The following is a 25,531-nucleotide window of genomic DNA, read 5'->3' on the forward strand; positions in this document are numbered from 1 at the left end:
CTACTTTGGCAACCTTACCATCAGAATATCTTAAATATTCAAAACACAGATATTAAATAGAACATCGTTAAAAATTCTTGTTTCTTTCTCCCTTCCTGGTAAGATTATAAAACAAGTGATGCTTTAATTCTACATGTTCACATCATAAACATAAGTTATTTGATTATAAGTAGACATATATTCTAAATCTTAGTTCTATGTTTTAAGTGCTTTTAAACATGTCTTCTAATTTGCATTTCAGAATGCTTTCATACTGCATATATATCAGCCTAAATATTACAAAAGCTTATGTTCTATCAAGGAAGCATGATTAGCAAACTGGGTCGGGGTGCTAATTAGGATCACTTTTTAAAACCTACTTATTTTCTAAATTAAGCGACATCTTCTAAGGTCATCATAGTTATTAAGTGAAAACACTGCCTGAGTATAATTCTTGAACTGAAATAGACTAAAATTCACAAGAACTTATGATAGTCACATACGTTGCCTAAAATAGGAGAAGGTGAGATTAGATAAAATCTTTCAAGTTCTTTTCAGCTCTCAAGTTATAGTACTTCCAGTGGAGACAGGAGACTGCTCAAATACCTGATTAGACCTGATCAGATCTGCCAACAGATCTATAAACAATAGAGTTTAACAACTCTATAGTTAAAATAATCCTTTACCTCTGTTAGCATTAGCCTTTGTGAAACATACAAATATATAAACACACAAAAGTACCTCTACGTGTATATATTAGTACTTGAAACCCTAAAGCAACTGTCTTAATGGCTTAACATACCTCTGTACATTTGAGGTGTTTATATATAAATTTTATCTTTACTCTTCATCAAAATGATCAACCCTTTCCCCCCTCCTACTTGTGTTAGCAGGCCATACAAAGGAAATTACTTCTTAGGCTGCTCACTCTGCCTCTATTTTGGATGGATGCATTGGTTTAACAAATACTACCAATTCTTCTTGTGAATGTAAAGTCTATTCCAAAATATTCCTCACTCTGTGTACACCGTACTGACACAAATCAGATGCTCGATAAAACATTTGAAATGAACATAGTAAAACCATCCTAAATCAGAGAGGAAAGATTTTCACAAACATTTCCTGGCATCTACCAAAGCCCTTTGATTCACCAATATCTATTTCCACTTGTGAGAATAACAGTCAGCATTAATTTCTTAGGTGTGTGTGTGTTTTTGTGTGTGTGTGTGGGGTTGGCTGCAGGAGGGGGAGAGTAGTTTAGATACAAGAAATTTGGCATTTTTATCACACAATATTATACTGATATGAATGGAATCTAGAACTACTTGGCATACGAAAGAAAGCTAGGATTATTCCTAGAACTCTATTTAGACTGATAAACAGGTTAAATAATTCTTAGGTGTAATGGATAATGGATAGTTTTATCTGTGTTGGGTGAAAAGGGAAGCATAATTAGCATATTTATTTTAATAAGTTGTTAAGGATAGTTTATTTTAAATTTAAGATCCTAATAAATATGCCTTTTATAAAGGATCTTTTCTGTACACAAAAATACTGACAGAGGATAGCTCCCAGATGAAAAATTCATATATGAGAAATTTAAATGTAATTTTAAACTTCTAATATATAATTTAAAGACAGGCATTAATGATTAAAAAAGGCAGCAGTAGTCACTGCGCACAAATTATTCGAGTTAGTCTCAGAAGTGTAAAGAAAGCCCTAAATTAAAGAACATGCCCACCATGACACTTATCTGTTTATATCTGTACAATTGTATCTTTTTTTAATCTATGGTTGTCATATTCTGTCCATACAGTTAGAATAGGCAGATTTTAAAACTTCAGGTGAAAAACAACTGCCAAAGCAGTTATTAATCATGTAGACCCCCAACATGATTTTACTTTTTCACTTTTCAACTCATCATGTCACACAGCAGCTTCAATGACATTTATCTGTTGGTAGAAAACGGAATGTTCAAATAAGACTTGTTATTTACTATCTTATATTGTCTTGACTGTGAAATCCAGAAATAGACAAGAGAATTTCTCTTTGCTATAACAGTTATGTTTACTTTTCTCTTAAAAAACAACAACAATATTTTAATACAATAATTTATTGGGTATCTTGGCTATTAATGTTTAGGACTTAACTTCCTAAAATTTATGATTATGGATTTTTAATATTTGAAATAACATCATTTAGATTATACTGAAGATTTTCAAATGTACCTTTTTTCTTCTCATACTAAATGGCATTTCAAAATATCTACCATTCGACTCTAAATTTTATCAAGATTATACAGAAATATTCAGAAATCACTAGTAAATGAATCTATTTGAACCATAATCCATATAAAATAATAGTGTAATATAACATTTCAACAGGTGAGCACAACTTTCCACTTATATTAAAACTGGGTAATTTTAAAGTTCTCTCTCTCTGTAGACTTAAAAATAAAAAGTCCTGAAGAAGAAAATATACATATCCTTAAAGGGAATCAGATCCTCCATCAGGCTGGACAATCAAAACTCTCCATATTAACATGCTTATAACTTAATAAGTATATATAAACTGTAGTAATTTAAATGTACACAAAAATGAAAAGAAAACTCTCATTTCAATTATTGAGGGATTACACTTAGAAATAAGTCAATAACGTTTCATTTCTCGTTTGAAGTATCCCAACCAATAGACCAGTGTGAACAAAGCTTGATATGAACCGAAATGAATGCTGAAGGGTAATAATTTAGTTAGCGATACAAATAAATCACAATTAACTGCTCTAACTTTAGCTTAGAGTATCAATATGTTTAACTTTAATGTGCATATTAGATGCCATTTCCAAAGTTAGGGATAAAATAAATATGAAATTTGAAGAATAAAGCATGTTTTAACTTGAGCTGCTAAACTGTAACCCTTGTCCCACAGGAAAGGAATGTGCCAATTTTGAACAATTCTGTAGCAGCAGAGCACTCACTCAGTAGAACACAAATTATCTTTGTTTCTTGTGGCAAAGTACAGGAATTAAGAAATAGAATTTCCTTACCCTTTTTTGACTGCATAACTCTCAACACAAGAAGGTATTTTTTAAAATGTGAACTGATTCAAAATGCTTAAAAATGTAAATGTACAATATACATACATACCTCCTAGTGGGGTCAAATGAGTGCCTTTTCATTAGACATACAAAGACGTCTCAAGGCACTTAAGGGGTTAAGACACAATACATGCATTCCTTTACATCAAGTACGTGAAATCACATGATTTGGAATAAGCCAACCTTATGATAAATATGTTACATTATTAAATTCAAGAAAATTTGTAGATTCATATTTATACTTTCTATAAGATGCTGGTAAATGGACAATGTGCAGCATTTCCTGGGAAAAGCAAATTCCACCTTTCTTCTGAACAGCAGGTCTCTATGGGGGGAGTGTAGGGAGAGATGTGCTGCATCCATAGGCAGTGTATTGGCTAAGAGTGAGAATGATATTGCTAAAATTTTAAAAATAAAATCTGGTAATCAGTATAGTAAGTACATGAATCACTGGAAAACACCAGAGCTGACTCCTGATGTTTACTTCTTTTTGCTTTCAAGATACAGGTTTATTAACAGAGATGATGAGAATTCTGAACCTTGTTTGAGGCAATTCTACCAGAAGGGGACTGCATGGCACCACCACAGAATTTCATAAATTACCCTGAACATACTCAGTTATTCACTATTTGTTCGGAGCAAAGCATGAAATAGTCTTCAAACACATGAATTACAGATTTTGAGAGAGTGACATTTTTTTAAACATAAAGTGCAACAGTGCTGAAGTTTTTTCAGTTTTTGTTAGTTCTTCATTTTTTTGTTTAGATGCCATTTCCTGCAAGCAGTATTATGGCACAGTGAATATAATGGAAAGCAGTTTTCCAACACATATCCCAGACTTTTTGCTTTCTTATTTATTTGATGATGTTGTTAAGGGTTTAACAAATCCTTCTTCATAAACTTTCAAAATAGCTTCACATACAAATCTGTATTGACTCTGAAAAATATAAAAAATAGAATTGATCAGAAAAACTAGAAAACAAGAAAAATGACAAACATCTCACTTGGCTTGCTTATAAAAAAAAATGCAAAGTAAAACTGCATAGAGATACCACTTTTCACCAACAGACCGGCAAAAAATAAAAAAGCCTGATGATATTTTGTTGGCAAAACTCACTCATACATTGCTAACAGAGATGTAAAATACAATCCCTATGGATGGGAATTTGGCAGCATCTAACAAAATTACATCAATTTACCCATCGACCCAGCAATCCCACTTCTAGGAATCTATCCAAAAGATAAACTAGAAAAAGAAATTGAAAACATACATTCATAAACGAGGCTATTCACTGATGGCTTATTTATAATAACAAAAAAGTAGAAACAATCCAAACTGCCATCAGGAAGGGACTGGGTGAATAATCTGTGGTACAACTTCACAGTGGAATACTATGTAGTAGGCGGTGGGAAGGAACAAAAGTCTACAGACTACTATAGAATGATTCCAGGATATTTTGATAAGTAAAAGGAGCAAGGTAGAGAAAACTGCATGCAACATATTATCTTTATAAAGAAAGAGGGGGAATACAAATATTTATCTATCTGTCTCACATATGTTAAAAAAAAAGCAAGGGAAGGATAAATCATTCAAAATGGTTTCATATAGGGCCAGCCCCATGGCTTAGTGGTTAAGTGCGTGCTCTCCGCTGCTGGCGGCCCGGGTTCGGATCCCGGGCGCCCACCAACGCACCGCTTCTCTGGCCATGCTGAGGCCACATCCCACATACAGCAGCTAGAAGGATGTGCAGCTATGACATACAACTATCTACTGGGGCTTTGGGGGAAGAAAAATAAATAAAATTATAAAAAAAAAAAACAACAAAAAAAACCAAAATGGTTTCATATAAAGGGAAGGAGGGAATAGAGTACATGACAGAGATAGAGACTAGACTTCATGGAATATACTTCCTTCTTTTATAGATTTTACTTTGAAATCATATAAATATACTCCATAATTAGAACATTAATTTAAAAAATCTCTATAAATTGAAATACAGAGTTGTTTAATGGATATAGAGTTTTAGTTTTGCAACATAGAGTTCTCGAGATTGGTTACACAGCGGTGTGAACATACTTAATGCTGTTGAATTGTACACTTAAAATGGTTAATATGGTAAATTTTATGTTGTGTATTTGACCACAATTAAAAAAAAATCCATTATGTATGAATATAGATAAAAAAAGTTTAAGAAAATATTAGCAAATCAAATCCAGCAACATATAAAAAGAATTATACACCATGTCCAAGTAAGATTTACCCCAGAAATGCAAGGTTAGTTCAACATCCAAAAATCAATGTAATACACTACATTAACAGAATAAAAGACAAAAACCACATGATATCTCGATAGACAAAGAAAAAGCATTTGACAAAATGGAACACCTTTTCATGATGAAAGACTCAACAAACTAGTAACAGAGGAAACTTATCCTCAATCTGATAAAGGGTATTTATAAAAATCCCATGGCTAACATGATACTCAGTAGTGAAAAACTGAAAGCTGTTCCACTAAGATCAGGAACAAGACAAGAATGTCTGGTTTCAGCATTTTATTTAACATTATACTGGAGGTTCTAGCCAGGACAGTTGGGCAAGAAAAAAGAAAAGAAAGGAAATCTAAATTAGAAAGGAAGAAGTAAACTACCTTTATTTGCAGATAACGTGATTTTGTATACAGGCATACCTTGTTTTATTGTGCTTAGCTTTATAGCGCTTTGCAGATACTGCCTTTTTTATAAGACCTTCTACCAGCAAAAAGATTACGACTTGCTGAAGGCTCAGATGATGGTTAGCATTAAAGTATTTTAAAATTAAGGTATGTACATTGTTCTTTTAGACACAATGCTATTGTACACTTAAAAGACTACAGTTAGGTATAAATATAACTTTTATATGCACCAGGAAACCAAAAAATTCAAGTGACTTGCTTTATTGCGATGGTCTGGAACTGAACCTGAAATATCTCTGAGGTATGCCCATACAGAGAATTCTAAGGAATCAACTTTCACACACAAAACAGTATTAGTTAATAAATGATTTCAGCAAGACTGCAGGATACATGATCAATATACAAAAGCAATTTTATTTCTATACCCAAGCAATGAATAGTCCTAAAATGAAATTAAGAAAATAATTCCACTTACAATAGCATCAAAAAGACTAAAAAACTTAGGAATAAATTTAACAAAAGAAGTGCAAGGCTTGCACATTGAAAACTATAAAACATTGTTGAAAGAAATTAAAGACTAGCATAAGAATAGACATACAAATCAATGTAACAGAATTTAAAGTCCAGAAATAAACCCTTACATTTGTGGTCAACTGATTTTTCACAAGGGACCCAGAGGCAATTAATGGGAAAAGAATAGTCTTTTCAACAACTGGGGCTGGGACAACTGGCTATCCACATGCAGAAGAATGAAACTGGAACCTACCTCAAACCACATGCAACAATTAACTAAAAATGGATCAGACACCTATATGTGAGAGCTAAAATATAAATATCTTGGAAGAAAACAGAGGAGTAAATCTTTGTGACCTTGAGTTAGGCAATGATTTCTTAGATATAACACCAAAAACATATGTGATTTAAAAAAAGATAAACTAGACTTCATCAAAATTAAAAACTTTTGTGAGTCAAACGACATAATCCAGAGAGTGAAAGGACGGCATGGAAGGAAAACATTGGAAACCAAAGATCTATAAGGGACTTGTATTCAGAAAATATAAATACATAAAGTTTAAAAAAAAAAAAAAAAGGGCTGGCCCCGTGGCTTAGTGGTTAAGTGTGTGTACTCTGCTGCTGGTGGCCCGGGTTTGGATCCCCGGCGTGCGCCGACGCACCGCTTCTCCGGCCATGCTGAGGCTGCGTCCCACATACAGCAACTAGAAGGATGTGCAACTATGACATACAACTATCTACTGGGGCTTTGGGGAGAAAAATAAATAAAGTTTAAAAAAAAAAAAGAAGAAAATATAAAGAACTCTTACAACACAACAACGACAAAAAACCAGATTGAAAAAACGGCAAAAGATCTGAACAGGCAGTTCTCCAAAGAAGATACACTAATAATGGCTAATAAACACATGAAAAGATGCTTGATATCGTTAGTTATTAGGGAAATGAAAACCAGAACCACAATGAGATACCACTTTATATTCAGTAAAATGGCTAAAATAAAAAAGACAGGTAGTAACAAGTGCTGCTGATGATGTGAAGAATATGGAACCCTCATACAGTGGACTGCAAAAAGGTATAGCCACTTTGGAAATAGTCTGGCAATTCCTCAAAAGGTTAAACCGAGTTACTATATTACCCAGCTATTCCACTTCTGGGCATATATCCAAGAGAAATGAAAACATGTTCACATTAAAACATATACACAAATGTTTGTGGCACCATTATTCATAATAGCCAAAAAATGGAAACAATCCAAATGTCCATCAACAGATGAATGGATAAACAAATTGTGGTATATACAGACAATGGAATATTATTCAGCAAAAAAAAAAAAAAAGGAATGAAGTACTCACACAGAATGGATAAACCCTTAAATATTATGCTAATTAAAAGAACCCAATTATAAAAAACCAAATTGTATGATTCCATTCATATGAGAGGTCCAGAATATGTAAATTACAGAGACAGAAAGTAGATTAGTGGTTTCCTAGGGCTGGGTCCTAGGGAAGGTATGAAGGCAGATGTGTACAGGATTTCTTTTTAGGGTGATGAAAATGTTCTAAAATTAGATAGTAGTGATGGTTGCAAAACTCTGTGATATACTAAAAACCACTGAACTGTAAACTCTAACAGGGTGAATTTTGTGGTATGTGAATTATATTTCAATAAAGCTGTTCTAAAATAAAAAAAAGACATGATTTATATGAGACAACTAGAACTTTGAATACTGGCTACTTGGTAATAATTAGGGAATTATTGTTAATTATACTTAGGTGTGATAATGGTATTGTAGTTTTGTTTAGAAGGAAAAACACTCCTTATCTTTTAGAGATACACACTAAAATGTTTATAGATAAAACGATATGATGTCTAGGATATGCGTCAAATATGGGGAGAGTAGGTGGTAGTGTATGTAGATGAAACAATATGCCAAATGTTGGGTCTTAGTACTCAACATAGTGTCCATTACATTATACTGCTGCCTTTTGTGTTTGAAATTTTCTGTAATTCAAAGCTAAAAAATTGGAGGGCCAGCCTGGTGGCGTAGTGGTTGAGTTCGCACGCTGTGTTTCAGCAGCCCAGGGTTTGCAGGTTCTGATCCTGGGAGAGGACCTATGCACTGCTCATCAAGCCATGCTGTGGTGGCATCCCACATACCAAACGGAGGAAGATGGTCACAGATGTTAGCTCAGCGCTAATCTTTCTCAAAAAAAAAAAAAAAAAAAAAAAGCTAAAAATGGCAGGCACTTATTAGATCACACAGGTCAATTCACTTCAGTAACCTTAATGCCACCGACAATACTAACATTTCACAGTGGCTTAAAATAAAAAATAATCTTAACATTTCATGATTTCCCTTTTGATTCCTGAAACATAATTCAGCGTCAGTGTAGAATACAATAAGTTAGTGGCTTAATACCTATGATTTTTTTTTTGTTTTTGCTTTTGCAATTTAAGTTTTTATGTAAAAACAGAAAGGCCATTTCACCACAGCTGTTTCACTGAAAGCAGGTCTATCAAGATTCTCCAGTTCACTGATACTATCGTTCTCAGCATTCCACTTGACTAAGTAATACAGGGCAAGTTCCTCTGCGTCTGTTTAAGCCCTGTTTAAACATTCAAGAGTTAACATGCTAGGGTGGTGTTGACAAACATTTTCTGTAAAAGACCAGATAGTAAATATTTTAGGTTTTGTAGATCACATGGTGCCTGTTGCAACTTCTCAACTCTGCTATTATAGCGTGAATGTAAACAAATGAGCATGGCTGTATTCCAATAAAACGTATTCCAATAAAACTTTATTTACAAAAACAAGTGGCGGATCAGATTTGGCACATGGGCAGTATTTGCTGACCCCCTGTACGAGGGGTTGTTAGCTCCTAGCAGGAAATTAAAAAGATAAAAATATGGTTTGGAATATATATTGGTAACAAAAATCATCATGTTGAGAATACACACTTGTACATGAAGTACAGTACTTACAGGTGTTTGGATCATCATGGCTCGTTGATCTCTCATGGTTCTTACAATGTCTAGTGGATAGACTGGTTGATTGCATTCAATGAGACACATGGCTGTTTCCATAGTAATAAGAACCCCAGTTCTTCCAATCCCAGCACTAAAAAACACAAATATGGGGCAAGGTCTTATTGATACTATTCTATTAAACAACTTATGGCCTTCGTGCAGAAAATTAAAGTAATGAATCATAATACACTAGAACAACAATTTTTTTTTTAAAGATTTTATTTATTTATCCCCCCCCCCGCCCCAAAGCCCCAGTAGATAGTTGTATGTCATAGCTGCACATCCTTCTAGTTGCTGTATGTGGGACGTGGCCTCAGCATGGCCGGAGAAGCGGTGCGTCGGTGCGCGCCCGGGATCCGAACCTGGGCCGCCAGCAGCGGAGCGCGCGCACTTAACTGCTAAGCCACGGGGCCAGCCCAAGAACAATTTGATTTTAATGGTTTATATTACAAAAGTAGCAAGCCAACTAGAAAATACTTTGAAAATTAAAAAAAACTTCACACTTAATACAGATTAAATGGTTTGTATCCACCCCCTCTCCCATTGTTAGTTGTAAAAATACTATTTTAAAAGAGTTAACGTTTTAGCTTTTGAAATCTAAACAAGGTATAGCTTATTAGAGCAACCCCCCCTTTAAAACGCAAAATAATAGAATGACAATAATAAACCATTAACAAATGCACAAAAGATAACATTTTACACATCAAATCAGTTTTTAAAACAAAATTTAATTTTTATTAAACTTTACTATTGAGATAGTCAAGAAATTTTTGAAGCATTCTCTGTGAACAGGGCTATGTTAGCTACTGGGGACATGGGATATGAAATGGCCAAATGTGTTCACCATTCCCGCCATTTTGCCTCTCAAATATTTGGTCTATAATCTATTTTGATGATTTGAAAGACTGCTCTTAATAAGTGCTGGAAAGTTTAAGGATAAAGAGATACCTCAATACATCCTCTGAATAAATCATTTAACAACAGGTGGCCAGGACAGGGAGAAAATAATTGTTGTCTTCTAACAGCTGGTCAGTGACAGTGAAGGCTGGAGTCATTGTATTCAGTCCTTTGGGGGCAGAAGGGAGCCTGAGTCTGAAAGGAAGAGAGGGCAGCTACCACAGTTAACTTAGAGCTCTTGGAAGTGGCATATCCTGTGATGGTATTGGGTGGGGCCATTCCAAGAGAGGTGAGAGTACTCGCCCACTGTCCCCAGAGGGGCCGAAGGCCAGGAAGGAGTACCTTGATGGGAGGGGGAAATCTAAACCTTAGGTTGCAACCTAAACGCCTACATTATTGTATTTCACCAAATATAAGATACCATCAATTGTAAGACACATCCCAATTTCAGAGATGTTAAACTATGAAAAAGACAAACTTCTAAGAATCAGTGCAATAAAGTATTATTTTTACTTCTTATGATAAAGTTTCTGCCAATCACATGTTGGAACATGCATTTGCCTTCTACCTTTAGAGCGTAGCTTTGAGTTCTAATTATCACAGTTACAATCACAACTTAAGGACAAAAATAAAACACATATTCCCTTTCAAAAATAACATATATAGCCAGCTATTCAATCATAAAAAACAAAAAATAGAATACCTGCAATGAACAACAATAGGTTCTTCCTTGCCGGCCCTCCTCCTTCGTACATGACAAACAAAGTCCAGAAAGTCACTTGAATCATCAGGGACTCCGTGGTCAGGCCAGGCTATGTACTGGAGCTGAGTGAGTTGACGACTCTCATTTTTCTAAGTGCAAGGAAAAATTATTCACCTTGGTTTAGGAATTATCTTTAAAATACAAATAAATATTCATGTCATTTTAATTTTAGAAGAAAAGCAAAAGAAACTACTCTCACTACCCTAAAAAAAGTAACGTATAAACTCAATAAAACCCAAAATTTCAATGAAAAACAAAGAAACCATTTTATAGAAACAGTTGTATCCATTCAACTTTCAGCTACTTGGATCATTACTCTTCTTATAACTCAAATTCCATATCTGTAAAATATTTTAAAGATGATAATCAAGTAAACAGGTAAAAACAAGTTAAGATCCAGAGAAACATTTAAAGAAAACTAAAAAACCATTAGGTGAGGAAAAATGGTACGGTAAAAAAAAAATTTTTATGAACAAAGTTGGGCTAATCATGAAAAACACAAGCGAAATAATGGAAATTAGGAAAATAAAATCTGAAAATAAACGTAGATTAAAAACTGGAGATCAGGGACTGGCCCAGTGGCGCAAGCAGTTAAGTGCGTGCGATCCGCTGCGGTGGCCTGGGGTTCGCTGGTTTGGATCCCCGGCGCGCACTGATGCACCGCTTGGCAAGCCATGCTGTGGCGGCGTCCCATATAAAGTGGAGGAAGATGGGCACGGATGTTAGCCCAGGGCCAGTCTTCCTCAGCAAAAACAGGAGGACTGGCAGATGTTAGCTCAGGGCTGATCTCCTCACAAAAAAACAAAAAAAAATAAAAAAAAACTGGAGATCATAAAAACACAAAGTCCAACCAGGGTTTAATTCTTTTTTGGGAGTTAAGCGTTGGTATAAGAGAAAGTAAGATATTGGATTTTTACAAGTCGGTTCAAATCTTGACTCTGCTAATTAAGGAACTTAATATTTCAGAGCCTCACTTTCTTCAACTGAAAAATGAAATAACATCTATCCTTCAAACGGACAGTCTAATGTTGAAAGGGTTCTATGAGAAGACCTATAAATCGCCTAATCAGCTGTCTGGAATCATATGCTCAATAACTGGTTGCTATAGCCATTCAACACTATAAAATCTGGTTACTGTCATTTACATTAAAGGGAGAACCCAGAAAAGACCATGAAAGCAAAAAGTAATTAAGAAAGGGATTAATGAAAGAATTCCCAAAGAGACCTCAGTATAACTTGATAATCTTTCAGAATTCTGTAATTCTATAAAATGAATCGAAGATGTCTAATACAGACTACCTTTGATTATTATTATTAAAAAAACAATTTAACAGTACTAATAAATCTACAGAATGGGTAATGTAAAATAATATTCTATTAAGTTTTGGGGTAGTATCTGTCTGTCCGTCGGTCCATCCATCCATGTATGTATGTATTTATGGTGGCAAATTTATGTTCCCAATTATGTTTGGCTCAAACTTCAGAAACTAATTTGAGGTACTCAGGGTTTGCAAAGAAAAGCCGCTACAGTATATAAAACTGCCATGGATAATCTATAGGTGGAGTACAATAAAGAGACTATGCTGAAGATATAAATAATATTTTACGTAACTATATACAGCCTATCTTTAATATCTATTTGGGAAAATCAAGAAATATCTCATTGGCTTGCCTTGTTACATTAGACACGAGCTAGACAGTATAAGTCCCTAAACCCTAAATTCATTCTGATGGACACTCTAGCCTGGTAAGATTTTGAAACTTTTTACTTAATTTTTTATTTCTTGTAACTTTAGCTTTATTGAATGCCAGATTCCTTTAATATAAATCTGCATAACTTCTAGCTCCTTTCCTTTTGGACAGTAAGGCTCTGTCTTGCTGGGCTCCTTGAATCATACTCAGGGAGGTTGGGGTGGGAAGGGATACGGAGTTCTCATCTCCAAAGGCTTAACTGTTGATGGGACAGGCCCAGGTCTTTATAATGTCAGCAAAAATCTCTGGAATACAAGAATTTAGGTAGGAAAGCTTTATTGCTTATACATTACCGGGGAGACACAGCCTTGGGCAGCAAACGGTAAGTTTGCTCCAGGAAAACAAAGGGAGGGGGGCTGCCTTTTTTAGAAAAAGTTCCCGCCCAGGCTCCCACTCAGGACTCTTTATGCAAATGAGGGATGCAAGCCTGCTTAATCCTGATTGGTTGGCGCAGGTCACAGTTGTATTGGTTAGGTCCAGCTGGCAGTTAGGGACTTTTGTAAAATCAGAAACTATGGCCGAGTCAAAAGCTTTAGGGTGCATCCTGTGGTTTTTCAGAGAAGAGCTGTGTGACTGCATCCTGCATCCTGTCATGGCTGCTTGCCTCCATTTTGTTTTTAGGTCCCAGTTAGCCACAGAGCCCATCTTGTTCTCAGGGGTCTTTTTTAAAATTTCATTTTATTCCACACTAGCAATTACTTCTTTCTTCTTCTAGCCCCCTTCAAAACCAGAGGTGGCCAGCAGGGGAATATCTAGCTGCAGACAGTGAAAGTGGGGTGCCCTGTCTCTAGCAGTCTGACAGGACTGACAGTATGCGGCCCTCCACACACATCTTCCAATTGGGTTAGTGAGGTATCATTTATTAATCTCTTTCCATTTCTGGCTCTGGATTTGGAAGCCAAGGGGAGTAACCCAGGTGGCAGTAGGAAAAACTAGCAATTGGAAAGCTGTAATTTATCTGCTGTCAGAGGGTCCTGCCTCCAACCTTTTCCTCCTTAATACTGAGCAAACTGTGAAATTGCTCTCCTCTCCCGTTTAAAAAAGGGGAGGGGCCGGCCTGCTGGCCAAGTGGTTGGGTTCGTGTGCTCCGCTTTGGGGGCCTAGGGTTTGAGGGCTCGGATCCTGGGTGCGGACTGACGCACTGCTTGTCTGGCTGTGCTGTGGCAGGAATTCCACATACAAAATAGAGGAAGAGGAGCACGGATGTTGGCTCAGGGCCAATCTTCCTGAGCAACGGGAGGAGGATGGCAACAGATGTTTGCTCAGGGCTAATCTTCCTCCCCCCCCCCAAAAAAAGGGGGGGGATAATTTGATAGCTTTCAATTATTCTTTCCATTTCCACAGATGTACTCGAATACTTTATTGATATTACTTAAAGGAAGAAATCTTTATAGCCAAACAAACCCCTGGTATAATTTTTAGAATAGGCAAAATATTAGGAGTAATAAGTATTATTTACTAGATTCTTTTTTCTGACCATTCATATTTACCTATAGAAATCAGAAATACAGTTATTTTAGTAGGAGAATACACTTCATAAGATTCCAAAGCATCTGAATGAATCAAACAGTTCAGTAATTTTTAAATAATATTTCCTAGTAACCAGGAATCAGACTAAAAACATTTTCAGCTTTCAAAGCCTTTACCCTGAATATAACGGTTCTAATGAATGGATATCCTGCCTACCTCTTGGTTAAATAGTGTCATCTTCCTGAAGATATATGCAGTGTTTCCTTCTTCTGAGTGGCAGGTGACTTGGTAGCATCCATAGGATGAACTTCCTGTGGGTTCTGGCCAATACTGGTGACACTTAACCTGACATCAATAGATTTAAAAAACATATAGTTTAGGTTCTCCAATTTTTAAAATGTTTTAATTTTTAAGAACTTTCAAACTTAGAAAAGTTACAAGAATAATTTAATGAACTCTCATATACTCTTCACCTAGACCTGCCAACTATTTACCTTTCTTCTTTGCCATTTTTTTCTATTTGTAATAATAATCTGTTTGGATATATTTTGAGACTGCAAATATCCTATTTACAATAAGCTCTCACCCAGTGTTTCACCATTTGTGATTAACTCTTATCTGAATGAATAACTACTATGACGGTGGCAAAATGGTGCACTAATTTTGATATTTTTTAAATTTAAGTTAACAATGAGAAGGAATCTTCAATTAAAATGCCAAATGCAACCCATTTATTTTCATAGTTAGGATTTTCTTAAAAACAGTTTTACTGACACGTTAATTCACATACCATACAATTCATCCATTTAAAGTACACAATTCAACTGTTTTTAGTATATTGACAGAGCTGTGCAACCATCACCACAATCACTTTTAGAGCATTTTCATCACTCCCAAAAGAAACTCCATATCCATTAGTAATCGCCACGCATTCCTCTATCCCACCCTCCTTCCTCAACTGCAGAGCTAGGCAACCACTAACTCCTTTCTGTCCTCTGATGGATTTGCTTACTTTGGACATTTCATATAATGGAATCACACATATGTGGTCTTTGGTGACTGGCTTTGTTAACCTAGCATAGTATTTTCTAGGTTCATCCATGTTGTAGCATGTATCATTTTTTCATTGCCAAATAATATTCAAGTGTATGAATATGCTACATTTTATTTGGTACATCTGTGTTGTTTCCACTTTTTGGCTATTATGAATAATGCTGCTATGAATACTTGCGTACAAGTTTTTGTGTGGACGTATGTTTTCAATTATCTTGGGTATACCTAGGAGTGAAATTGCTGAGTTACAGTAACTCTATGTTTAGCCTTTTGAGGAACTGACATACTGTTTTTCAAAGTGGCTACATCATTTTACAAATCCACCAGCAGTATAGGAGGGTTCCATTTCTCCACATCCTCATCAACACTTGTTATTATCTGCTGTTTTTATTTTAGCCATCCTACTGGTTATAAAGTGGTATCTCACTGTGGTTTTGATTTGCATTTCCCTGATGATTAACGATGCCAAGAATCTTTTCATGACCTTGTTGGCCATTTAAACGTCTTCTCTGGAGCACCATCTATTAAGATCCTTTGGTCATTTTTAAATTGGGTATTTGTCACTTTGCTGTTGAGTTGTACAAGTTCTTTATATATTCTAGATACAAATCCCTTATCAAATATATATATTAATCCATTTAAATAGTAACAATGATATTAATATCGGCTAACACTTACATCACATTTATTATGTGTAGGTCACAGTTTTAAGCACATAACCATGATGATTTTAATCATGACACTACAAGGAAGGAAGTTTACAAAAAAGACTAAATCAACCTGAATATTTTGACTATATGTAACGTAATTCGAAAAAGCCCAAGCAATGTGTAATATTTAAGCATGACTTACTCTGCCACGTTCAACTTGTGTGGTCAACATTACAACCATGGAGGAGCCTTGTTCCCAAGTCATCTGCCAAAAATCTGTACAAGTGTGTGGTAATGGCCCTTGACAAGCAATGTACTGATTTATAATGCTAGAAGAAGGGATTTCCATCTAAAAAGAAAAGGACACAAAAATAAAATCTTTTGCATTATTACTTTTTACTATGATCAAGCATACGAAAATTACCCACTAAATGATAACTGAATACAACTAATCTCAATAAACTATAAAGTAGTAAAACAAATCTTTATCAACAATTTATTTTATCTGTAGAAGAAATTTCTTGGCAATGTCTAGTAGTTATAGTTATCTTTCAATTAGTGGAGATAGGAATTTAAATATTTTCCAAGGCACTATTATGGTTTTTTTTTTTTTTGTGAGGAAGATCAGCCCTGAGCCAACATCCACGGCAATCCTCCTCTTTTTGCTGAGGAAGACTGGCCCTGGGCTAACATCTGTGCCTATCTTCCTCCACTTTATATGGGATGCCACCACAGCATGGCCTGACAAGCGGTACATCGGTGTGCGCCCAGGATCCGAACCCGGGCCGCCAGCAGCGGAGCACACGCACTTAACCGCTATGCCGTGAGGCCAGCCCTGACTATTATGGTTTTAAGGGCAGCTTTACAGAGAACCCTTTTTCAGAGGCAGAGACTTGGTACAGAAATAAAAAATATTTGTCTCTAAACACTTACTGGTAAAATTTGTGAGGAGCAAAATTATGCCATTTGTTCTAGTTTAGATTTTACATAAAAAGATATTAGAAATATGTTTTAAATTCATTATTTTCAGAAAGATCATGAGTATTTAGGGAAGATGAGTCATCATCCTACTACATTTTGAGATTGAATTAAAAAAAAAAAAAAAAAAAAGGTGACATACACATGGCAACTGGAAGAATACCAAAGGTTAAAGAGAGTAAGAAGCCCCCCTCCCATCCCAGCCTCGGTTTATGCCCAGGAGGGTCATTCTTTTTTCTAGTTTCCAATACATCCTTTCAGAGATATCCTATATATAACACAGGAATGTACATGCAGAACATCTTCCCTTCTTCTGTAAAACGGTAGCATATAATGTTGTTCTGCATCTTGTTTTTTTTTTCCACTTTATTTTTGAGATCATGTCAGATTAGTATGTAAAATTTCATTCTTTTTAATGGCTCTACTATATAAATATATCATAATTTACTTAACAGATGTTTAAGTTGCTGCTAATATATTTGCTACCACAAACAAGACTGCACTGAATACTTTTGTAAACCTAACATTTTTGCACACGTATGTGAAGAAACATACTTGTACAGGCAAGAGGAAGAAATGAGAATGCTGGATCAAAGTGTACGTGCATTTAAAACTCTGACAGATAGTGCCAAAGTGCTCTCCAAAGAGGTTGTACCTATTTATACTTCCACCAATAATGTATGAGGAATGCTTGTTCCGGATAATCTCCTTAATATATCCAAAATCCCTTATCCGCACTTCTGAAACTCCAAAAGCTCTGAAGTGTAAGTTTGCCTTTTTTTTTTGGGTAGACCTGACCTAACCTGGACTCATTTGACAGCAATATCTGACCCGAATTGATCTAAGACTATTTAGTCTTTACTAGTCCCACTGAGTGGAAATAGCTATCGCTTGCTGTTGAATAACAATACATTCACTACAGGGTAATGTCCCATAGCCTCTGGGGGATGTTACTTATTACAGTGTATGGTTTATGCACCTAATACCCTTTCAAAAATCCAAAAAATTGTGAATCCCAAAGCATATGTGACTCCAAGGTTTCAGATAAAGGATGTAGACTTGTGTATGGTATTACCAAACTTTTTGATATTTCAATCTAATAGGTGAAAAATGGTAATTCGCTGCAGCTTTGATTTGCATTTTTTGTGCATTCAGTTGAGTGTATTATTCATTTAACTGTTTGTTGTTGTTTTCCGCATTATTCACAGATTCTGTATTTGCAAATTTGCCTGCCTGCTAAGATTCATCTGTAACCTCGAAATACTTGCAGGGCTTTTGCGGTTATTGACAGACATGTCCAAAGAGGTAAAAACTTCAAGTCACCCAACGTGCACATTTCCAGCTAATGTTGAGTAAGACGCTGTTCTGCCTTCTTGTTTCTACTCATACTGTAAACAAGTGTCCTTTCTGCAGTCTATTTAGTGGCATGTTTTTTGAATTTTTGTGCTGGTTGTTGGTGATTTCACTGTTTAAAATGGCGCCCAAGGGTAGTGCTGAAGTGCTGTCTAGGTTCCTAAGTGCGAGAAAGCCACGATGTGCCTTATAGAGAAAACATATATTAGATAAGCTTCCTTCGAGCATGAGTTATAGTCCTGTTGGCCTGAGTTCAATATTAATGAATCAACAATGTGTACTAAATAAGGTATCTTTAAACAGAAACAAGGTTATGTATTGATCAGTTGACAAAAATGTTGCAACTAGAGGCTCAAAGGAACCTAACCCTATATTTCCCCTTGGAGCAATGATTCAGTATTTGCTAATTCAGTGTTCATAATAAACTATAACTACCACAAATAACAAGAACTGACTGTATTTACAAAAAACTGATATATTTGGGCTTTAAAAAAATAATCTAGGGGGTTAGTGTTTAGATGAAATGAGCCCGGCCACCTGTTGATAGCTCTTGAAGCTGGGTAACAGGTTTACGGTGGGGGGCTCTACATACTATTCTACTTTTGTACAGATTTGAAAATGGCCATAAATATTTTAAAAATGTCATTTGCATTTCCTTTTCTATGAATTGTCTTTGCATATCCTTCATTATTTTCATTGCACTGTATTTATTTTTCTTAGTCACTTATAAAGCTCTCTGTATATACCAAAGAAATAAGCTCTTTGTAGTATTTTTAAAATTCAGTTTGTCATTTCATTTTAGTACTTTTTAAGCATCCCTCAAATTAAAATTTTTACATTGTCAAATTCATCAATCTTTTCTTTACAGCTTAGACACCATGTCTAAGCTTAGAAAAATCTTTACCTGTCTGAGATTTTAAACAGTAATCACATATTTCCTCCAAGTACTTTCATGATTCCATTTTTTACATTTATATTTTGATATATCTAAAATATATGTTGGCATCAAGAGTGGGTAGGTTAAGTATTTATAGATAAATGACATAATGTATGGATCTGTTTCAAAACAATCTGGATGTGTGGGGGCATGGGTAGGGGTATGGGTGAAACAAAGCTGGCCGTGAGCTGACAATTTTTGAGGCTGAGTTATGTGTATATGAAGGTTTGTTTTACTTTTTCCTCTATTTTTGTATTTTTGAAATTTTCTGTATTACAAAGTTAAGAAAAAAAGTATGTAATAATCCTTTTTTTCGCCCAGAAGGGGGCGAAAACCTTACAATGATATATTCTAGACAGCTGACCTAACCCATTCACTAGATAATCTGTTTTACCTTCGACGATTTAAAAGGCTATTTCTACCATAACAAAATTCTAGTATTTATTTCAGTTTATTTCTGGACTAGACTATTCAATTCTAAGTTCTATGTGTATATTAATATGCCAGTACAAAACAATCTTTTAAAAATTGTATAGTATTTTTCAATTGTCTGAAAGTTTTAATATTCTCTCAAGGCTAGGCTTTTAACAAAAAGGAATAAATCTCAAAAGTTTATAGTGGCCCCTCTTATTCCAAATGACAAGGGATAATAAAAATAAACTTACGTTTATATAATTTGCATTGATATAGTCTTCATTACCCTTTAAAATGACCCGTGTAGCATCATCTAAAAAAATTCAAAAGAAAGGATGTTTTAATAAAGTTACGTTAAAAAGATTAAACTTACACAGAGATAGTAGATACTTACAAGGCGAAATATCTCTGTATCTATTTTTGGAAATGTTCTGAGGTAATTTGGCACAAGACATTGTCATTCCAGGTTTTTTCCGATATAGTTGCTAAAAAAAAAAAAAAAGTATCAGATGAGTCCAGCAAGTCATCAAGAGTTTGTTTTGTTTTCAGACTTGTTTCAATGCTAACAAGAAACAGGTTTTCTCCTTAGAATACCTTATCTATACAATGACATACCTGAGGCCAGTAGTGCACCGAACCAGATTTGCAAAGCTGAATTCTGCACAATTTCTGACATGAATTATAGATCGTATTTTGAAAAATGGTAAAACAAGTGAAAACAATTTTGCTTACAGCAAAAGTTTTGAATAGTAAACCTGCAGGAAACATTTAGCTTTCACTTAGTTTGGAGATGTTTACAGTATATGAACCAAGAACTTTTTAAAAGAAAAACTCACATGCCCCAAATGTTGTACAGTCACTTGTCTATAGGATATACTTCAGAATAACAAATATTGATGATGGCCAATTAGACTGACAAAGATTAGGGAAGGATTAAATACGACAAGGTACAAAAGTTATTTTCCTTTAACTCGGGATTTTTCAATCCACAATAGCCTATTTTCATCTGTCACCTTTCATTAAAAATAGCTATTTAATTACAGAAGAAAATTTAGTTTGATGACATACATATAAAATCTCCTTATTCCTCTCTTTTAAACAGACATCTACTTATGTAACCATAGCTAGTATTTTAATACTAAAAATAGCTAGTATTTTGGGAGCAATTTAAAAAACTTTGCATTTCAGAACTCTTTTTGTGTCAAATATTTCTTCTCAGAACACCATTTTAGTTTATAAATTATAACTGACAGTAGATTAGGCAGATAAGAAACCATGAAATTAATTAGAAAATATGGGCAAACATCTTTCCATACAATATTACTTACATCAAATTGTGTCAGGACTGTTCCAGTGATAAGCCCCTCAGCTAGCTGGATCATTGATTCCCGCAAGGAATGGTCATCCTGATGGACGCTATCTAGTGGGGCTTTCTCAGGAATGTACTGGAAGTCTGGCTCATTTTCTAGCTTTTCTTCCACTACATCATATACAGCTAAAAAAACAAAACCGAAACCAAAAAAGCCACATGGAAATTCTAACAAATTGGCGAAAAGAATTTACCAGGAATGTTCTTTAGTTTTGTGACAGGAAAAATAATTCATTTATTCATAATTCATCAGATCTGAGTCTGTTGCCACTGTGTAGGGATGGAGAGTGGCTGTGGAGTTGAAGAACTTTGCTGTACCTTTGGGGAAAGGAAGGTTCTTGGACATAGTGCTGAAAATGTCTATAATTTGAAGAGACATTAAGAAAAAAAGGAGCTGCCAAGAAGCAGCTCTGAACAGACCTGCCCTTAATTTGTGGGATCTAGGGCAACAGTACAAATAGAGGCCTATATGTCTTTTTTTTTTTTTTTAATTTTATTTATTTATTTTTCCCCCCAAAGCCCCAGTAGATAGTTGCATGTCATAGCTGCACATCCTAGTTGCTGTATGTGGGACACGGCCTCAGCATGGCCGGAGAAGCAGTGCGTGGGTGTGCGCCCGGGATCCAAACCCGGGCCGCCAGCAGCGGAGCGCACGCACTTAACTGCTAAGCCACGGGGCCGGCCCTAGGCCTATATGTCTTGATATGAAAAGTCACAAATAAATTGAACAGAGTGCTAAACAAAATACGTTCTAACTTCTTTCCTTGACATACCTACAAAACAACCTGGGAGGCCAGATTTCAAACAAGAATTCTAGGCCTGAATTGATGGTCATGCTAGTGTGAGAGCCAGACCCTAGACTCTAGCCTGTAGCCCACCCTACTTCTTTTCCACCCTCAGCTCCATTCATTAACATAGGGACCTATGAACATATGGGTGAACTTCCCAGCCCATATGTAAGCTTCTTCTACACCTCTCTGCAAATTGTTGCCTCTTAGCCACCCCATTGGCCTAGGAGTACATATACCATGTGATCCACCCTTGGGAGAATGGACCTGGCAAAAATGGCCACACAGGCCCAGGAAGTGGCCTCAGAGTTATGTGGACAGACAACTGAGGGTTAAAAAAAAAGTGGTCTAGAAAGGAAGGGGCGGTCCCATGTGAAGGCTTTGCAATGCCCCCGTGGTGCTGCAAAATCCTGACCCCCATAGGGAGGGGTAAAGCTGAAGAAGCCCCGGAGTAGGGCCCTCTAAAGGATGGAGCCAAGCTAGGGGCCTCTTTTGCCCTTGTCTAAGAGGTTTGGGTCCTGCTCAAATATGTATGTGCTTTTGAGAAGAATAAATTTCTGAAGTGAAGAATGAAAAGACAAAAAGGTATCAATGCATTTTGTCTAAGAAGAAATAAGATTTAAAGGGGAAAAGACCAGAAAAACAAGCTCTTTGTTTTTCTAGTATTTTTGGCAAACATAATTTAAAATTTTGATTATATGCTGTTTTAAATAAACATGGACATGCTAGACCCACACTGAAAGTGAATACAGGCCCTGGTCCAGATTTTGACAATAAAACAATATTAGAAAGCTCTTTTGCCAAGAAGTAAGCCCTAGGTGGGATCCTCTCCTAATTTAAAGTATAAATGAGATAATTTGGGATTGCAAAAAGGCCATGGCTTTTCCTTTATATGGACTTTTGTTCATATTTTGGCTCTGTACTAGACATGAATTTGTGAGCAGATAACTGAATGTCTTGGTGCCTAAGTGTCTTCAACTATAAAATTGGGATAATTCATCAATCTCATTAGATAGCTGTAAAGATTAATTGAGAACATACACAAAAGAGTCCAGGTGCATGGAAAGCATTTAATGACTGTTACTATTATTAAGTTCTTTAGGATCTGTTATCAAGAGAAAACAGAATAAACAAATTGAGAGAATATTATTCTTAGTATAAAATTTAAGTTGCTTTATGTGACGAAAATTCCTAATAATGAATAACTCCTAATAATGAGCTCCTTGAAAAGTCAAAAGAGAATGTCCTGGGGCTGGCCCGGTGGTGCAAGTGGTTAAGTGCGTGCGCTCCGCTGTGGCGGCCTGGGGTTCACTGGTTCGGATCCTGGGCACGCACCGCTTGTCAAGCCATGCTGTGGCGGCGTCCCATATAAAGTAGAGGAAGATAAGCATGGATGTTAGCCCAGGGCAAGTCTTCCTCAGCAAAAAGAGGAGGATTGGCAGATGTTAGCTCAGGGCCGATCTTCCTCCCACACACAAAAAATAAATAAAAAAAATAAAAAAATAAAAAAAAAGAATGTCCTGTTCAAGTCCTTTGAATTTTCTTAGAAAGCCAATTCTAGACCATAAATGCAGAAAAACACAAAGTAGAGAAGACAGAATGAATATGTCTCTTTGTACCCAAGAGGCAAAATGATAGTTTTATATATATTTTTAAAGTAATTTTCGTGCACAATTTTGCAGGGTTGGGTATGGTGGGGGAATATGTAGCATTCTAATTATATTTTATTTTCCTAGGTTACATATTCAACAACTGGTAACATGACATTAACCAATAATTACTCTTGTGGCTAAAACTATGATTAATAAATTCTTCAGAACAAAACTAGAAGATGTCTAATGCTGGTATATAAGCATATAAAATTTTTTCTCAGAGGAGAGTGATAAGAGTGTTGAGGGAACTTGAAACAATGCTAAACAAACACAGGCTACATGATCTGGGATTGTTAAACTGGAGAAAGGGGGAGGGCATCCAGTAAAATTAGCTATTGTCAAAAAACTGAAGGAAGAGAGATTGAATTTATTCTGCATAGCACAGAGTGATAGAATTCGGAACAATGGGACTGAAGGAAGATGGATTTTTAGTTCAATTTTAGTTCAAGCCATCCAAAGGGGGAATGAACTGCTTCAGGAACCACTCAGTGCTCCACACAGACAGGATGTTCTTGAGGCTGTTGTAGAGGAAACTCAAGCAACCAGCAAAGGAGCCAGAGCTTATGGTATTAAGGTTTCTCCAAACCCGGGACTCTGACTATGAATTAACAAGTCAGCTGTCCAGATCAGGAGATGACATGATTAGACTAGCAGGCATCATCTACTGAAAACATAGACAGGAATAAAAAAATTGCTTTAACTATAGCTTGTTTCAGAGTTTCCTAAAAGTGAAACAGCGTTCAAAAGTTATTCATTCAACAAGTGTTCATGAAGTCACTACTACTACTACCACCACGACCACCACTACCACTGCAACTGGGGGAGAGGGAGCCATTTAGCTATGGTAGTCAGGAGAGAAGGACTTCCTGAGGAGGACATTTGAGCAGAGGCCTGAAGGAAGTGAGAGTATAAGTCATACAAAAATCAAGAAGAAGAGAGTTTAGGCAGAAGCAACACCAAGAAAACCAGCAAAGAACAGAGGAGAGTGAGCAAGGCTGAGTTAGGTATGCAAAGGGGCCAAGAATTCGGATTTTACCCCAAGTGTGAATGGAAGCCACTGTGCTCTGAGCAGGAAACTGACATGACATGACTTATGTTTTAAAAAGCCCACTCTGGCTGCTGTGTCTAGTAATAAACACTAATGAATTATGAAAAATATCCAGTGCTACACAGAGGACTTACCATTAGGTCGAACCAGAAGTACGAGTTCCCCAGAATGTCTCTCACAGCTAGCTTTAATAAACAGGACAACCTGATCATGGGTATGTTCTGCAATGTCCTGACCATTGATCAGTACAACTTGGTCCCCTTCATTCAATCGAGGGACACAGAGGTCAGCCTGTAATGTAATACAAATAAGGTTTCATATCTGCACATAGCTTTCTAAAAGTAAAGCACAGGAATTTATTTTTATAGACTCCATAGCAGGAGAACTAAAACTACATACAGAATAGCATCCATCCATTCATTCATCCATTAAAAAAAAAGTAGAAATCTAGCTTTCCCATAAAGATACTAATTATTTTTCTTCTTCATTTAACAACATTTTCCCTGATGCCCTATTACATGGCTAGACATACAGATAAGACTAACGATCTCAAGGTGCACAGATACAGGCAGCCCTTGCTTTGCACTGTCCAGATACATACACATTTCAGTTATCACAGTTAAATAATACCAGTCTCCCAACAACATAGTTCAAATTTCAGTTACCACAATATATTAACTGTGAATAATTGCATAAAGTACAAACTTTGCTGCTAGCTTGTTAGTCCAAAAATCACTACATAAATAACAGACACATATGATCAGTAACCAATCACCTCACATCTGTCAAAGTCTGTTGGTGATTCGTCACTGCGCATCTGTTACTCAGTTCATGCAGAGATAGCAAAGGATGTACTTGTGTTGCCTCCTTGTCTCCCAGTGATAAACCCATGTAAAAATGAACAATCTAAAGAGAGAACTGGCCAAAAAAGTTAAAAGTGCAGTAAAGAAACAAAAAGTGACAGTGCTGGAAGTGAAATTCAAATTGAATGTAAAGGGAGTTATAGAAGAAATAGCTGACGATGGAAATATTGCCACTACCACTGTTTGAGAGACTCTAGAGAAGCAGGAAAAGGAATTTAGTGAAGGTGAACTTGACATAAATGATGAAAGTGGCTGT

The 25,531-nt window shown here is 35.9% G+C and overlaps 1 protein-coding gene across 8 annotated transcripts in view; it reads right to left on the reverse strand.

Moving 5' to 3' along the window:
- Positions 1-2,294: 2,294 nt before the first annotated feature.
- PTPN4 (protein tyrosine phosphatase non-receptor type 4) overlaps positions 2,295-25,531 on the reverse strand; it is a 213,629-nt gene continuing 190,392 nt past the window's right edge. For all 8 annotated transcript variants that reach the window (XM_058548816.1, XM_058548818.1, XM_058548814.1 and 5 more), the window contains 9 exons: positions 24,547-24,703; positions 20,884-21,050; positions 19,950-20,040; positions 19,807-19,868; positions 16,076-16,222; positions 14,387-14,515; positions 10,889-11,037; positions 9,244-9,379; positions 2,295-4,013 (listed from right to left, as the gene is read on the reverse strand). In XM_058548816.1, coding sequence (XP_058404799.1) covers positions 3,927-4,013; positions 9,244-9,379; positions 10,889-11,037; positions 14,387-14,515; positions 16,076-16,222; positions 19,807-19,868; positions 19,950-20,040; positions 20,884-21,050; positions 24,547-24,703 — 1,125 coding nt within the window. In that variant the 3' untranslated portion in view covers positions 2,295-3,926. The remainder of the gene's footprint in view (positions 4,014-9,243; positions 9,380-10,888; positions 11,038-14,386; positions 14,516-16,075; positions 16,223-19,806; positions 19,869-19,949; positions 20,041-20,883; positions 21,051-24,546; positions 24,704-25,531) is intronic.

The sequence above is a fragment of the Diceros bicornis genome, chromosome 10, assembly GCF_020826845.1.
Source record: "Diceros bicornis minor isolate mBicDic1 chromosome 10, mDicBic1.mat.cur, whole genome shotgun sequence".
NCBI lineage: Eukaryota > Metazoa > Chordata > Mammalia > Perissodactyla > Rhinocerotidae > Diceros > Diceros bicornis.